At 49.4% G+C, this 13370-nt stretch overlaps 7 protein-coding genes and 1 long non-coding RNA gene across 8 annotated transcripts; 6 read left to right on the forward strand and 2 right to left on the reverse strand.

Annotated features, from left to right (window-relative positions):
• Positions 1 to 190: 190 nt before the first annotated feature.
• Positions 191 to 824, forward strand: LOC136440574 (histone H1-like). Its single transcript, XM_066436645.1, has one exon. It carries the CDS (start codon positions 191 to 193, stop codon positions 770 to 772), a length of 582 nt encoding a protein of 193 aa, XP_066292742.1. The 3' UTR covers positions 773 to 824.
• A 1911-nt stretch (positions 825 to 2735) lies between these two features.
• Positions 2736 to 3306, forward strand: LOC136440598 (histone H2B-like). Its single transcript, XM_066436669.1, has one exon. The coding sequence runs from the start codon at positions 2890 to 2892 to the stop codon at positions 3250 to 3252; it is 363 nt and encodes a 120-aa protein (XP_066292766.1). The 5' UTR covers positions 2736 to 2889; the 3' UTR covers positions 3253 to 3306.
• A 1049-nt stretch (positions 3307 to 4355) lies between these two features.
• On the forward strand, positions 4356 to 5679 carry LOC136440580 (histone H1-like). The gene has a single exon (XM_066436652.1). The coding sequence runs from the start codon at positions 5046 to 5048 to the stop codon at positions 5625 to 5627; it is 582 nt and encodes a 193-aa protein (XP_066292749.1). The 5' UTR covers positions 4356 to 5045; the 3' UTR covers positions 5628 to 5679.
• Positions 5680 to 7431: 1752 nt separating this feature from the next.
• LOC136440609 (uncharacterized) lies at positions 7432 to 8498 on the reverse strand. Its single transcript, XR_010756686.1, has 2 exons — positions 8267 to 8498; positions 7432 to 7639 (listed from the first exon to the last, which is right to left on the reverse strand). It is a non-coding gene; the product is annotated as an uncharacterized lncRNA (long non-coding RNA).
• A 1061-nt stretch (positions 8499 to 9559) lies between these two features.
• On the reverse strand, positions 9560 to 9979 carry LOC136440590 (histone H2A-like). Its single transcript, XM_066436662.1, has one exon. It carries the CDS (start codon positions 9977 to 9979, stop codon positions 9605 to 9607), a length of 375 nt encoding a protein of 124 aa, XP_066292759.1. The 3' UTR covers positions 9560 to 9604.
• A 258-nt stretch (positions 9980 to 10237) lies between these two features.
• Positions 10238 to 10654, forward strand: LOC136440597 (histone H2B-like). The gene has a single exon (XM_066436668.1). The coding sequence runs from the start codon at positions 10238 to 10240 to the stop codon at positions 10598 to 10600; it is 363 nt and encodes a 120-aa protein (XP_066292765.1). The 3' UTR covers positions 10601 to 10654.
• A 402-nt stretch (positions 10655 to 11056) lies between these two features.
• On the forward strand, positions 11057 to 12086 carry LOC136440607 (histone H4). The gene has a single exon (XM_066436680.1). It carries the CDS (start codon positions 11429 to 11431, stop codon positions 11738 to 11740), a length of 312 nt encoding a protein of 103 aa, XP_066292777.1. The 5' UTR covers positions 11057 to 11428; the 3' UTR covers positions 11741 to 12086.
• Positions 12087 to 12582: 496 nt separating this feature from the next.
• LOC136440572 (histone H1-like) lies at positions 12583 to 13216 on the forward strand. Its single transcript, XM_066436644.1, has one exon. It carries the CDS (start codon positions 12583 to 12585, stop codon positions 13162 to 13164), a length of 582 nt encoding a protein of 193 aa, XP_066292741.1. The 3' UTR covers positions 13165 to 13216.
• The last annotated feature ends 154 nt before the right edge of the window (positions 13217 to 13370 follow it).

Here is a 13370-nt window from a genome sequence, read left to right on the forward strand (position 1 = left end):
CCGACATCATTTCTCATGCCAATCCCACCATAAAGTTTGAAAAGAAATAAATACAAGTTTCGCCGCGACGGACAACAGGACACAGACAAGCTGCGACGTTTCCGTCTAGGTCCGTACCATTGTTACTTCACGCCAGCTTGACAAGACGGAGGTTTCATTTGCACGTCTAACGCAGACAAGGCAAGCCAGCATGTCCGCTCCAGCATCGTCCCCCAAGAAGTCCAGGAAGCCTACGGCACCCAAGGGCCCTGCTGCTCACCCGCCCACCACTGTTATGGTTACGTCGGCCGTGGAAGCGCTCAAGGACCGTACCGGTTCTTCTCTGTCGGCCATCAAGAAGTACATTGCCGGTAACTACAAGTTCGACGTGGAGAAGAAAGCGCACTTCGTCAAGCGCGCCCTGAAATCCTTGGTGGAGAAGGGTACCCTCATCCAGGTCAAAGGAACTGGGGCGTCGGGATCCTTCAAGATCAACGTGGCAGCCAAGAAAGCCGCCGAGAAGGCTGCAAAGAAAGCCGTCAAGAAGCCGGTCAAGAAACCTGTGGCTAAGAAGGCCGCAAAACCCAAGACCACCAAGCCAAAAAAGCCAAAGGCTAAGAAGGCTACTAAGGCTACCACCCCCAAGAAGACAAAGAAACCGACTACCAAGAAGACCAAGAAATCTCCGGCCAAGAAACCCGCTGCCAAGAAACCCACAAGAAAGACTCCGGTAAAGAAGACTCCAAAGAAGGCGGCGCCTGCCAAGAAAGCGTCCAAGCCCAAGAAGAAGTGATGACCTGACCGTCGAAGTTTCTGCAAACCCCGGCCCTTTTCAGGGCCACCCACATCCTTACAGAAGTACTATGTCAATCATTAAAGTAATACATGAAATAGAATGAAAGCATCCCCCCCACACACACAGACAGACAGACAGACAGACAGACAGACAGACAGACAGACACACACGCACCGTGACACAAAGACGCGTAGAGCACATGTATAACAACACACGCATATGCATGTTGGAAGGGAAGGGAGGGATGGGTGAACGGACATACGTACAGAAGCACACGCCCAGGTGAACAGACTAATGTTAATTTCTCGCCGGAAATCAATTAATCAATCGACAACTTTATTCAGTACAAAGATGATGTCTTGTCACCACTATCCGTCTATCCGCAGCAGAGTGCGTACAAATATACACTTGTAGCCCATAGCCATTCTATTGTAGCGCTCAAGATTATCCTTGCAACATTTCCTCCGTGACCCCCAAAAGTGCCGAGCTTGCCGCTGAATATCGGATCCTGGAGACATGAAAACTGACCAATCACGAGGCCTGATTCGGACAAGACAACCAATCAGACGGCAGGGCACCGGCCAATTGAAAACCTTGGGGCATCTAATTAGCGGCTGTTATAAATTCACTCTCCACAGTCTGCCGACTAGTCTTATCGTCCTGCACTTCAGCGTAGACAAACTCCGTCCGACATGGCACGTACCAAGCAGACCGCCCGTAAGTCCACCGGTGGCAAGGCCCCCAGGAAGCAGTTGGCAACCAAGGCCGCTCGCAAGAGCGCACCGGCTACCGGTGGCGTCAAGAAACCTCACCGCTACAGGCCCGGCACCGTCGCCCTGAGGGAGATCCGCCGCTACCAGAAGTCGACGGAACTGCTCATCCGCAAGCTGCCCTTCCAGCGCCTGGTGCGAGAAATCGCCCAAGACTTCAAGACGGACCTGCGCTTCCAGAGCTCGGCGGTCATGGCTCTGCAGGAAGCAAGCGAGGCCTACCTGGTCGGTCTGTTCGAGGACACCAACCTGTGCGCTATCCACGCCAAGCGCGTTACCATCATGCCCAAGGACATCCAACTCGCCCGCCGCATCAGAGGGGAGCGCGCATAGGCTTGATCGGAGCAAGAGCAACATCAACACCGGCCCTTTTCAGGGCCACCGACATATCCCAGAAAGATCTACATCGTTCACATCTCTTTAAACAGAACCCCCTTTTCCGAGACATGGTTTAACAATTAAACTGCAAAGTTACACTGTTACACAACCCTCATCACTCGTTCTGCCCCATTCATTCCTTCCTTCCATCCATCCACCTCAGCGCCCATGCCTGCAAATACATACAAACATACCTACCTACACCCCCCCCAAAGAAACTTGAAACGTATAGTCGTGTGTATTGCGCGTGTCGCACACGTGCCAGACGGCCATCCACGTGTCTATTTTTCCCGGTTACCCAAATGTTGTACAGATATGTCAGCGAGCATGACACTGCTCCGTCCAGACAGATGAAGGGAGTGGTATTTCGCTCATTTCTCGTATCATTTCTCGTATCTCTTCTTTCTCACGCACATGATGTGTAACGTTGCGTATGTCTTAGCTATCAAGGTATGGCATATGGGGTATGCAAAGTGACTGAATTAATACTAAAAATGTAAACTTTGTCTAGTCTTTGTCTGGTCTAAGCAGATGCGGTGTGTGTATGAGATACAAATGTATTAAAGTATTTTTCATTTCGTATGTATAAAACAAGTGTGAAGATGATACAGTTCCTTTGAAAGGATGTGGGTGGCCCTGAAAAGGGCCGGGGTTTAGGTATACGTCTGGAATCTACTGAGCCTTGCCGGTCTTCTTGGGCAGAAGCACAGCGTGGATGTTTGGGAGAACACCGCCCTGGGCAATGGTGACGCCCGACATCAGCTTGTTCATCAGCCAATTTATACTTCGCCGCTGGATCGACAACTTCCGACAGCGAGCCAATAGACAGAGATTACTGTGAAATGTTCTGCAACGTCCGCACCTTGGACTAGACAATCCAGAAAATTTGCATTATTTTCCCCATAAAGAGCCGAGGCGGCGCGGGTGCACCCATTCTTTGCTGTCTAATACGCCAAGAGCCTCACCATGCCACCAAGTGGAAAAGCCGCCAAAAAAGCTGGCAAAGCCAGGCCCGCCGGAGACAAGAAGCGCGGAAGAAGGAGAAAGAGAAGGGAGACCTTCGGCGTCTACATCTACAAGGTGCTGAAACAGGTGCACCCCGACACCGGCGTCTCCAGCAAGGCCATGGGAATCATGAATTCCTTCGTCAACGACATTTTTGAACGGATCGCCGCAGAGGCCTCTCGGCTCGCTAACTACAACAAGCGCTCCACCATCAGCAGCCGCGAGATCCAGACCGCCGTGCGACTCCTGCTGCCGGGCGAGCTGGCCAAGCACGCCGTCAGCGAGGGCACCAAGGCCGTCACCAAGTACACCAGCTCCAAGTAGATCTACCGCCAGTGCCAGAGATATATTAACCCCGGCCTTTTTCAAGGCCACCCACATCCCCACAAAAGAGCTGTAGCAATCACACTTTGCAGTCAAACAAATCACCCAAGGCAGGCACACGCCACTAACCTGCGATGGCAGGCGCATAGAACCCAACGACGCGCCCTAACAGGACAGGGCTGCAACGCACAACAAAGCCAACAAAAATACAAAACGCAACACAATACAAGAAATAAAGTGTCTTCTGACGTAATAAAAGCCTCCACAACGTTCTTATCATCAAACAGAACAGACCCAACAGACGTTGCCTTCTGGAACAAATGTCGCCGCCTGTGACGTTGACGGGACGTTCTTTAGAACAATGAAATGGTCTTTGCGTCGATTGGCGTTATTTTCCAGTCGAATGCCTTCAACATATTGTTAGACAGACAATGTCTGACATGTGTAGTCAAACTTATGAGCGCTAATGGAGCGTGTGTGTGGCGTAGACGTTTTCGTGTCTCGCTTGCCCTGTGCTTCTTGTCATCTTCGCTATCGCCAGGGGGCGTTCTCTAGTTTGCTTTGCTTTCTTTCCTTCGTTTTGCTAATCTTTCATATCTCCGACAATAGCGGTATTGCCGGTGGGAAAGCCTCGTCGTGGAATCGTCTTGTGTGGCTCCTATGGGTTGGCGGATGGCGTCTTCCCATTGGCTAGTTGTGGTCGACCGGTCGTCGACTAGAGTTCTCGTAGGTCCGCAGGGCGGCTATTAAATCGGTGCCGGCAGGAGGCGACCCATTCACTGCTTCGTTCTAATCCTAGTCGAGAAGAACATCGCATCTACTAGCATCATGTCTGGGCGCGGCAAGGGAGGCAAGGGTCTCGGAAAGGGAGGCGCCAAGCGTCACCGTAAGGTGCTTCGCGACAACATCCAGGGCATCACCAAGCCCGCCATCCGTCGTCTGGCTCGCCGAGGCGGCGTCAAACGCATCTCCGGCCTCATCTACGAGGAGACCCGGGGCGTTCTCAAGGTCTTCCTGGAGAATGTGATCCGCGACGCGGTCACATACACCGAGCACGCCAAGCGTAAGACGGTCACCGCCATGGATGTCGTCTACGCTCATTCCAACCTCAAGAAACGATTGTAGTTCTTTCTTTATTTCTTTGTGTGTGAGTGGTCTTTTTTTGGTTGACGTGTTTATTTTTGGGCAGCCTGGTGTTTGTCGTTTCTGCTGAATGCATGTGAAGCGTATAACATATTTTCCTTGTAAATTGGTTGATGCCGTCGGCTTTGCTGTTTTTCTTAGTGTGCGTTTTGGCGTGGAAGTAGACATCAAAGTGAGGTGTTGTTGGGTGCGGCGGAGGGATCTTGATTTATTTGATAGTGTGTGTGTTTGTATCGTAGTTCAATACTCCATGTGTGTTGTGGAAGTTTCTTTTCGACTAGCAGTAAGATTCTGACGTCTTGTCAAGCTGGTCTGAAGTAACAACGGCACGGACTTATAGTCGGAAACATCGCAGCTCACTTAGTGGAAATAGGACGAATATCTCAAGATCTGGAGGCTAGTGATCAGCCGCTTCCATCAAATTGCTTAGATTTGAATCTTCTTTTGTACAGGAACCGATCCGACATCATTTCTCATGCCAATCCCACCATAAAGTTTGAAAAGAAATAAATACAAGTTTCGCCGCGACGGACAACAGGACACAGACAAGCTGCGACGTTTCCGTCTAGGTCCGTACCATTGTTACTTCACGCCAGCTTGACAAGACGGAGGTTTCATTTGCACGTCTAACGCAGACAAGGCAAGCCAGCATGTCCGCTCCAGCATCGTCCCCCAAGAAGTCCAGGAAGCCTACGGCACCCAAGGGCCCTGCTGCTCACCCGCCCACCACTGTTATGGTTACGTCGGCCGTGGAAGCGCTCAAGGACCGTACCGGTTCTTCTCTGTCGGCCATCAAGAAGTACATTGCCGGTAACTACAAGTTCGACGTGGAGAAGAAAGCGCACTTCGTCAAGCGCGCCCTGAAATCCTTGGTGGAGAAGGGTACCCTCATCCAGGTCAAAGGAACTGGGGCGTCGGGATCCTTCAAGATCAACGTGGCAGCCAAGAAAGCCGCCGAGAAGGCTGCAAAGAAAGCCGTCAAGAAGCCGGTCAAGAAACCTGTGGCTAAGAAGGCCGCAAAACCCAAGACCACCAAGCCAAAAAAGCCAAAGGCTAAGAAGGCTACTAAGGCTACCACCCCCAAGAAGACAAAGAAACCGACTACCAAGAAGACCAAGAAATCTCCGGCCAAGAAACCCGCTGCCAAGAAACCCACAAGAAAGACTCCGGTAAAGAAGACTCCAAAGAAGGCGGCGCCTGCCAAGAAAGCGTCCAAGCCCAAGAAGAAGTGATGACCTGACCGTCGAAGTTTCTGCAAACCCCGGCCCTTTTCAGGGCCACCCACATCCTTACAGAAGTACTATGTCAATCATTAAAGTAATACATGAAATAGAATGAAAGCATCCCCCCCACACACACAGACAGACAGACAGACAGACAGACAGACAGACACACACGCACCGTGACACAAAGACGCGTAGAGCACATGTATAACAACACACGCATATGCATGTTGGAAGGGAAGGGAGGGATGGGTGAACGGACATACGTACAGAAGCACACGCCCAGGTGAACAGACTAATGTTAATTTCTCGCCGGAAATCAATTAATCAATCGACAACTTTATTCAGTACAAAGATGATGTCTTGTCACCACTATCCGTCTATCCGCAGCAGAGTGCGTACAAATATACACTTGTAGCCCATAGCCATTCTATTGTAGCGCTCAAGATTATCCTTGCAACATTTCCTCCGTGACCCCCAAAAGTGCCGAGCTTGCCGCTGAATATCGGATCCTGGAGACATGAAAACTGACCAATCACGAGGCCTGATTCGGACAAGACAACCAATCAGACGGCAGGGCACCGGCCAATTGAAAACCTTGGGGCATCTAATTAGCGGCTGTTATAAATTCACTCTCCACAGTCTGCCGACTAGTCTTATCGTCCTGCACTTCAGCGTAGACAAACTCCGTCCGACATGGCACGTACCAAGCAGACCGCCCGCACTATGATACTTACGCTATTCCCAGCGGTGCCTGGTCGCCATCTTGAATTTTCCCGCTACGCGCTATGACTCACGGGAATTTCTCGATATCCACGCACACTCACGCGAGAATTTGACCACGAGATCAAAACATACGACTCATTGCAGGGGATTTTAGTTGCCGAAACATATCGTCGGGTCCGATTTTCAAGTCCCTTATCCCTGAAAGCTCTCGGAGCAGCCGTAAAAATGGCCAAGACAGTGCTCTACGTACAGAGCACACTTTAGTGTGTGACAGTTTTCCCCTTCTAGCTTCTTGACCCTGCTTCTAGTGTTAAGCGATGTCTGTGTTTTGTCTTCGGCAATGACGCTATGTAAACACTAACACTTGACGTCGGAGAGGAATGATGTTCAAATGACCCGACTTAGGTGATAATCTTCTGTCCATTTGAAAGCAGAAATTTACTGTTCATTGAGTAGATATGCCATCATTGTTATGACCTGACTAAAAATAAATCTGTTTTTAAGAGGTCTTCAATGTGTATTCAATGCCCATCAATGATATAGTCTTATGGAAATAATGACACCAAAAAGATGTAGGGTAACTTAATTTAACCTATACCATCATGAACTACTAAATGATTTGATTGTCATGCAGAGATCATATTAATAATTAGTATAACAAAAAGATAACTGCTACCTTACCTTGGAACCTTACCTTGGAACCTATAAATGCCAGAGACTGAATGGTAGTACCATAGTCCTCATTCGAAGCACTGTTGTATCAATCTTTACTAAACTACTAAATGATGTGCCATATTTTGATCTTGTTACAGATTTTTTTGTTTTACACTGCATGTGTACATGTATGTATTGACTTCAGTCCAAAATTGTTGAGCTATGCCTCACCTCAATTGAGGATAACTTCTTTACCTTTTTTAATGCCTCTCTTTCACAAATTCATTTGGAAAAGGAGATATCTATCTATATGCACGGTTCATATTTGAGGTTACAGAGAGTGCATTTGCAATTTTTATACTCAACTATATCTAGGTACAGTCAAACCAGGCCATAAAAAGTTATATATCTAGATGACAGAGACTTTCTGGTATTCAGAATGTACAGTGAAGTTTTATTTACATTTTGAAGATTCAATTGAACAACAATTACAGCATAAACAGAGAGTTTTAATCTGCGTCACTTTCTATTTTCTGCTGCACATGTTCTGGCATTAATATGCCCTACCATCCTTTCATCTTGTTACTGCACACTCTGTAGACAGTCACTAGGTATTCTCTGTGCTCCTCCATCTGTGACACCTGCAGTGCATATGAACAACATGTTGATATTATCAATATTGACACTATCTGACATATATAATACATACATACTGATACAATCTACTTTTTTTTCTGAAAATGATTATAATGGGTCTATAATGATAGTACACTAGTAGGCTAAATTACTTATAGGCTCTTTCAAACACAATTACAATGTCAGGACTCCAATGAGACCAGTACTGACCTGTGGGGATGGGGGCTGGTGCTGCTAGCTTTTGCATATAATGATATTATCAATTTATTTCAGCCTGTACACACTCAATCTGCTCGAGCGAGAGCTATTTTTCAAGTCTAGAACATCCTAGTATTTTGTGTCTATACTCAATCTGTATTAATCCATACAATAGAATCTAAGGGAACGAGACCAATGCATACATTTCGTGTCGACATACCCATGCATATCCTTCGTGTCGTTAAAAATACGGCCGCGTCGTTGAATGACATCATTGTAAAATGGCTCCAGAACATCTTAGGATACACCAAAAAAATAGGCTAATTCCAGAAAAAATAATTAAGAAAACTACAGCCTAATTACTCCAGGACATCATTAAGGTCTTCACTCATCCCCCTGAGACCAAGTCATGATTTCAAAAAGTCATAACTCACCGAAAATTCGCCGTAAAAAGAAGCGGTTTTCACGATCTGCAAGCCTGGACATTCCTCTTTGCAAATGGCACCAGTGCGCAGGCGTGAAAGCTATGCCTCGTTCCCAAGATCTTTTGCGCATCTGGAAGTACTAGAAGTCTGGGGTGCCCTGGGACAGAGTCAGCCCAGTCACGTGGTACACTAATGAGCAAGATGGCGGAAAACCTTGTGCACACGTAACTTTTCATAGTGGCCCGTAAGTCCACCGGTGGCAAGGCCCCCAGGAAGCAGTTGGCAACCAAGGCCGCTCGCAAGAGCGCACCGGCTACCGGTGGCGTCAAGAAACCTCACCGCTACAGGCCCGGCACCGTCGCCCTGAGGGAGATCCGCCGCTACCAGAAGTCGACGGAACTGCTCATCCGCAAGCTGCCCTTCCAGCGCCTGGTGCGAGAAATCGCCCAAGACTTCAAGACGGACCTGCGCTTCCAGAGCTCGGCGGTCATGGCTCTGCAGGAAGCAAGCGAGGCCTACCTGGTCGGTCTGTTCGAGGACACCAACCTGTGCGCTATCCACGCCAAGCGCGTTACCATCATGCCCAAGGACATCCAACTCGCCCGCCGCATCAGAGGGGAGCGCGCATAGGCTTGATCGGAGCAAGAGCAACATCAACACCGGCCCTTTTCAGGGCCACCGACATATCCCAGAAAGATCTACATCGTTCACATCTCTTTAAACAGAACCCCCTTTTCCGAGACATGGTTTAACAATTAAACTGCAAAGTTACACTGTTACACAACCCTCATCACTCGTTCTGCCCCATTCATTCCTTCCTTCCATCCATCCACCTCAGCGCCCATGCCTGCAAATACATACAAACATACCTACCTACACCCCCCCCAAAGAAACTTGAAACGTATAGTCGTGTGTATTGCGCGTGTCGCACACGTGCCAGACGGCCATCCACGTGTCTATTTTTCCCGGTTACCCAAATGTTGTACAGATATGTCAGCGAGCATGACACTGCTCCGTCCAGACAGATGAAGGGAGTGGTATTTCGCTCATTTCTCGTATCATTTCTCGTATCTCTTCTTTCTCACGCACATGATGTGTAACGTTGCGTATGTCTTAGCTATCAAGGTATGGCATATGGGGTATGCAAAGTGACTGAATTAATACTAAAAATGTAAACTTTGTCTAGTCTTTGTCTGGTCTAAGCAGATGCGGTGTGTGTATGAGATACAAATGTATTAAAGTATTTTTCATTTCGTATGTATAAAACAAGTGTGAAGATGATACAGTTCCTTTGAAAGGATGTGGGTGGCCCTGAAAAGGGCCGGGGTTTAGGTATACGTCTGGAATCTACTGAGCCTTGCCGGTCTTCTTGGGCAGAAGCACAGCGTGGATGTTTGGGAGAACACCGCCCTGGGCAATGGTGACGCCCGACATCAGCTTGTTCAACTCCTCGTCGTTGCGGACGGCCAGTTGAAGGTGACGGGGGATGATTCTGGTCTTCTTGTTGTCACGGGCAGCGTTACCAGCCAGTTCCAGGATCTCAGCCGTCAAGTACTCGAGCACCGCCGCCAGATACACCGGAGCGCCGGCACCCACGCGCTGGGCGTAGTTTCCCTTCCGCAAGAAGCGATGTACGCGGCCAACGGGGAACTGGAGACCCGCTCGGGAAGAACGACTCTTTGCCTTAGCGCGTGCCTTGCCTCCTTTACCACGTCCAGACATCTTGTAGTAGTCGATTGATTGGCGTTATACGGCTGGAAGAATGAATAGACGAAACGTCCTGCCCAGCCAATTTATACTTCGCCGCTGGATCGACAACTTCCGACAGCGAGCCAATAGACAGAGATTACTGTGAAATGTTCTGCAACGTCCGCACCTTGGACTAGACAATCCAGAAAATTTGCATTATTTTCCCCATAAAGAGCCGAGGCGGCGCGGGTGCACCCATTCTTTGCTGTCTAATACGCCAAGAGCCTCACCATGCCACCAAGTGGAAAAGCCGCCAAAAAAGCTGGCAAAGCCAGGCCCGCCGGAGACAAGAAGCGCGGAAGAAGGAGAAAGAGAAGGGAGACCTTCGGCGTCTACATCTACAAGGTGCTGAAACAGGTGCACCCCGACACCGGCGTCTCCAGCAAGGCCATGGGAATCATGAATTCCTTCGTCAACGACATTTTTGAACGGATCGCCGCAGAGGCCTCTCGGCTCGCTAACTACAACAAGCGCTCCACCATCAGCAGCCGCGAGATCCAGACCGCCGTGCGACTCCTGCTGCCGGGCGAGCTGGCCAAGCACGCCGTCAGCGAGGGCACCAAGGCCGTCACCAAGTACACCAGCTCCAAGTAGATCTACCGCCAGTGCCAGAGATATATTAACCCCGGCCTTTTTCAAGGCCACCCACATCCCCACAAAAGAGCTGTAGCAATCACACTTTGCAGTCAAACAAATCACCCAAGGCAGGCACACGCCACTAACCTGCGATGGCAGGCGCATAGAACCCAACGACGCGCCCTAACAGGACAGGGCTGCAACGCACAACAAAGCCAACAAAAATACAAAACGCAACACAATACAAGAAATAAAGTGTCTTCTGACGTAATAAAAGCCTCCACAACGTTCTTATCATCAAACAGAACAGACCCAACAGACGTTGCCTTCTGGAACAAATGTCGCCGCCTGTGACGTTGACGGGACGTTCTTTAGAACAATGAAATGGTCTTTGCGTCGATTGGCGTTATTTTCCAGTCGAATGCCTTCAACATATTGTTAGACAGACAATGTCTGACATGTGTAGTCAAACTTATGAGCGCTAATGGAGCGTGTGTGTGGCGTAGACGTTTTCGTGTCTCGCTTGCCCTGTGCTTCTTGTCATCTTCGCTATCGCCAGGGGGCGTTCTCTAGTTTGCTTTGCTTTCTTTCCTTCGTTTTGCTAATCTTTCATATCTCCGACAATAGCGGTATTGCCGGTGGGAAAGCCTCGTCGTGGAATCGTCTTGTGTGGCTCCTATGGGTTGGCGGATGGCGTCTTCCCATTGGCTAGTTGTGGTCGACCGGTCGTCGACTAGAGTTCTCGTAGGTCCGCAGGGCGGCTATTAAATCGGTGCCGGCAGGAGGCTACCCATTCACTGCTTCGTTCTAATCCTAGTCGAGAAGAACATCGCATCTACTAGCATCATGTCTGGGCGCGGCAAGGGAGGCAAGGGTCTCGGAAAGGGAGGCGCCAAGCGTCACCGTAAGGTGCTTCGCGACAACATCCAGGGCATCACCAAGCCCGCCATCCGTCGTCTGGCTCGCCGAGGCGGCGTCAAACGCATCTCCGGCCTCATCTACGAGGAGACCCGGGGCGTTCTCAAGGTCTTCCTGGAGAATGTGATCCGCGACGCGGTCACATACACCGAGCACGCAAAGCGTAAGACGGTCACCGCCATGGATGTCGTCTACGCTCTCAAACGTCAAGGCCGCACCCTGTACGGCTTTGGTGGCTAAAGGACCCGGCTGACTTATCATCGCAAGCAACCCCGGCCCTTTTCAGGGCCACCCAAATGTCCAAGAAAGAGCTGTATTTTTTCACAACAAGCACGGCCCTACACACGTACACACCTGAGTCGAACGATGAACATGACATACAATGATCATTCCAACCTCAAGAAACGATTGTAGTTCTTTCTTTATTTCTTTGTGTGTGAGTGGTCTTTTTTTGGTTGACGTGTTTATTTTTGGGCAGCCTGGTGTTTGTCGTTTCTGCTGAATGCATGTGAAGCGTATAACATATTTTCCTTGTAAATTGGTTGATGCCGTCGGCTTTGCTGTTTTTCTTAGTGTGCGTTTTGGCGTGGAAGTAGACATCAAAGTGAGGTGTTGTTGGGTGCGGCGGAGGGATCTTGATTTATTTGATAGTGTGTGTGTTTGTATCGTAGTTCAATACTCCATGTGTGTTGTGGAAGTTTCTTTTCGACTAGCAGTAAGATTCTGACGTCTTGTCAAGCTGGTCTGAAGTAACAACGGCACGGACTTATAGTCGGAAACATCGCAGCTCACTTAGTGGAAATAGGACGAATATCTCAAGATCTGGAGGCTAGTGATCAGCCGCTTCCATCAAATTGCTTAGATTTGAATCTTCTTTTGTACAGGAACCGATCCGACATCATTTCTCATGCCAATCCCACCATAAAGTTTGAAAAGAAATAAATACAAGTTTCGCCGCGACGGACAACAGGACACAGACAAGCTGCGACGTTTCCGTCTAGGTCCGTACCATTGTTACTTCACGCCAGCTTGACAAGACGGAGGTTTCATTTGCACGTCTAACGCAGACAAGGCAAGCCAGCATGTCCGCTCCAGCATCGTCCCCCAAGAAGTCCAGGAAGCCTACGGCACCCAAGGGCCCTGCTGCTCACCCGCCCACCACTGTTATGGTTACGTCGGCCGTGGAAGCGCTCAAGGACCGTACCGGTTCTTCTCTGTCGGCCATCAAGAAGTACATTGCCGGTAACTACAAGTTCGACGTGGAGAAGAAAGCGCACTTCGTCAAGCGCGCCCTGAAATCCTTGGTGGAGAAGGGTACCCTCATCCAGGTCAAAGGAACTGGGGCGTCGGGATCCTTCAAGATCAACGTGGCAGCCAAGAAAGCCGCCGAGAAGGCTGCAAAGAAAGCCGTCAAGAAGCCGGTCAAGAAACCTGTGGCTAAGAAGGCCGCAAAACCCAAGACCACCAAGCCAAAAAAGCCAAAGGCTAAGAAGGCTACTAAGGCTACCACCCCCAAGAAGACAAAGAAACCGACTACCAAGAAGACCAAGAAATCTCCGGCCAAGAAACCCGCTGCCAAGAAACCCACAAGAAAGACTCCGGTAAAGAAGACTCCAAAGAAGGCGGCGCCTGCCAAGAAAGCGTCCAAGCCCAAGAAGAAGTGATGACCTGACCGTCGAAGTTTCTGCAAACCCCGGCCCTTTTCAGGGCCACCCACATCCTTACAGAAGTACTATGTCAATCATTAAAGTAATACATGAAATAGAATGAAAGCATCCCCCCCACACACACAGACAGACAGACAGACAGACAGACAGACAGACACACACGCACCGTGACACAAAGACGCGTAGAGCACATGTATAACAAC

The sequence above is a fragment of the Branchiostoma lanceolatum genome, chromosome 8 (genome assembly GCF_035083965.1).
Source record: "Branchiostoma lanceolatum isolate klBraLanc5 chromosome 8, klBraLanc5.hap2, whole genome shotgun sequence".
Taxonomy (NCBI): domain Eukaryota; kingdom Metazoa; phylum Chordata; class Leptocardii; order Amphioxiformes; family Branchiostomatidae; genus Branchiostoma; species Branchiostoma lanceolatum.

Bases quoted from the DNA above. Each gene is read 5' to 3' on its own strand.
- LOC136440574 (XM_066436645.1), top strand. From the start codon at position 191: ATGTCCGCTCCAGCATCGTCCCCCAAGAAGTCCAGGAAGCCTACGGCA.
- LOC136440598 (XM_066436669.1), top strand. From the start codon at position 2,890: ATGCCACCAAGTGGAAAAGCCGCCAAAAAAGCTGGCAAAGCCAGGCCC.
- LOC136440580 (XM_066436652.1), top strand. From the start codon at position 5,046: ATGTCCGCTCCAGCATCGTCCCCCAAGAAGTCCAGGAAGCCTACGGCA.
- LOC136440590 (XM_066436662.1), bottom strand. From the start codon at position 9,979: ATGTCTGGACGTGGTAAAGGAGGCAAGGCACGCGCTAAGGCAAAGAGT.
- LOC136440597 (XM_066436668.1), top strand. From the start codon at position 10,238: ATGCCACCAAGTGGAAAAGCCGCCAAAAAAGCTGGCAAAGCCAGGCCC.
- LOC136440607 (XM_066436680.1), top strand. From the start codon at position 11,429: ATGTCTGGGCGCGGCAAGGGAGGCAAGGGTCTCGGAAAGGGAGGCGCC.
- LOC136440572 (XM_066436644.1), top strand. From the start codon at position 12,583: ATGTCCGCTCCAGCATCGTCCCCCAAGAAGTCCAGGAAGCCTACGGCA.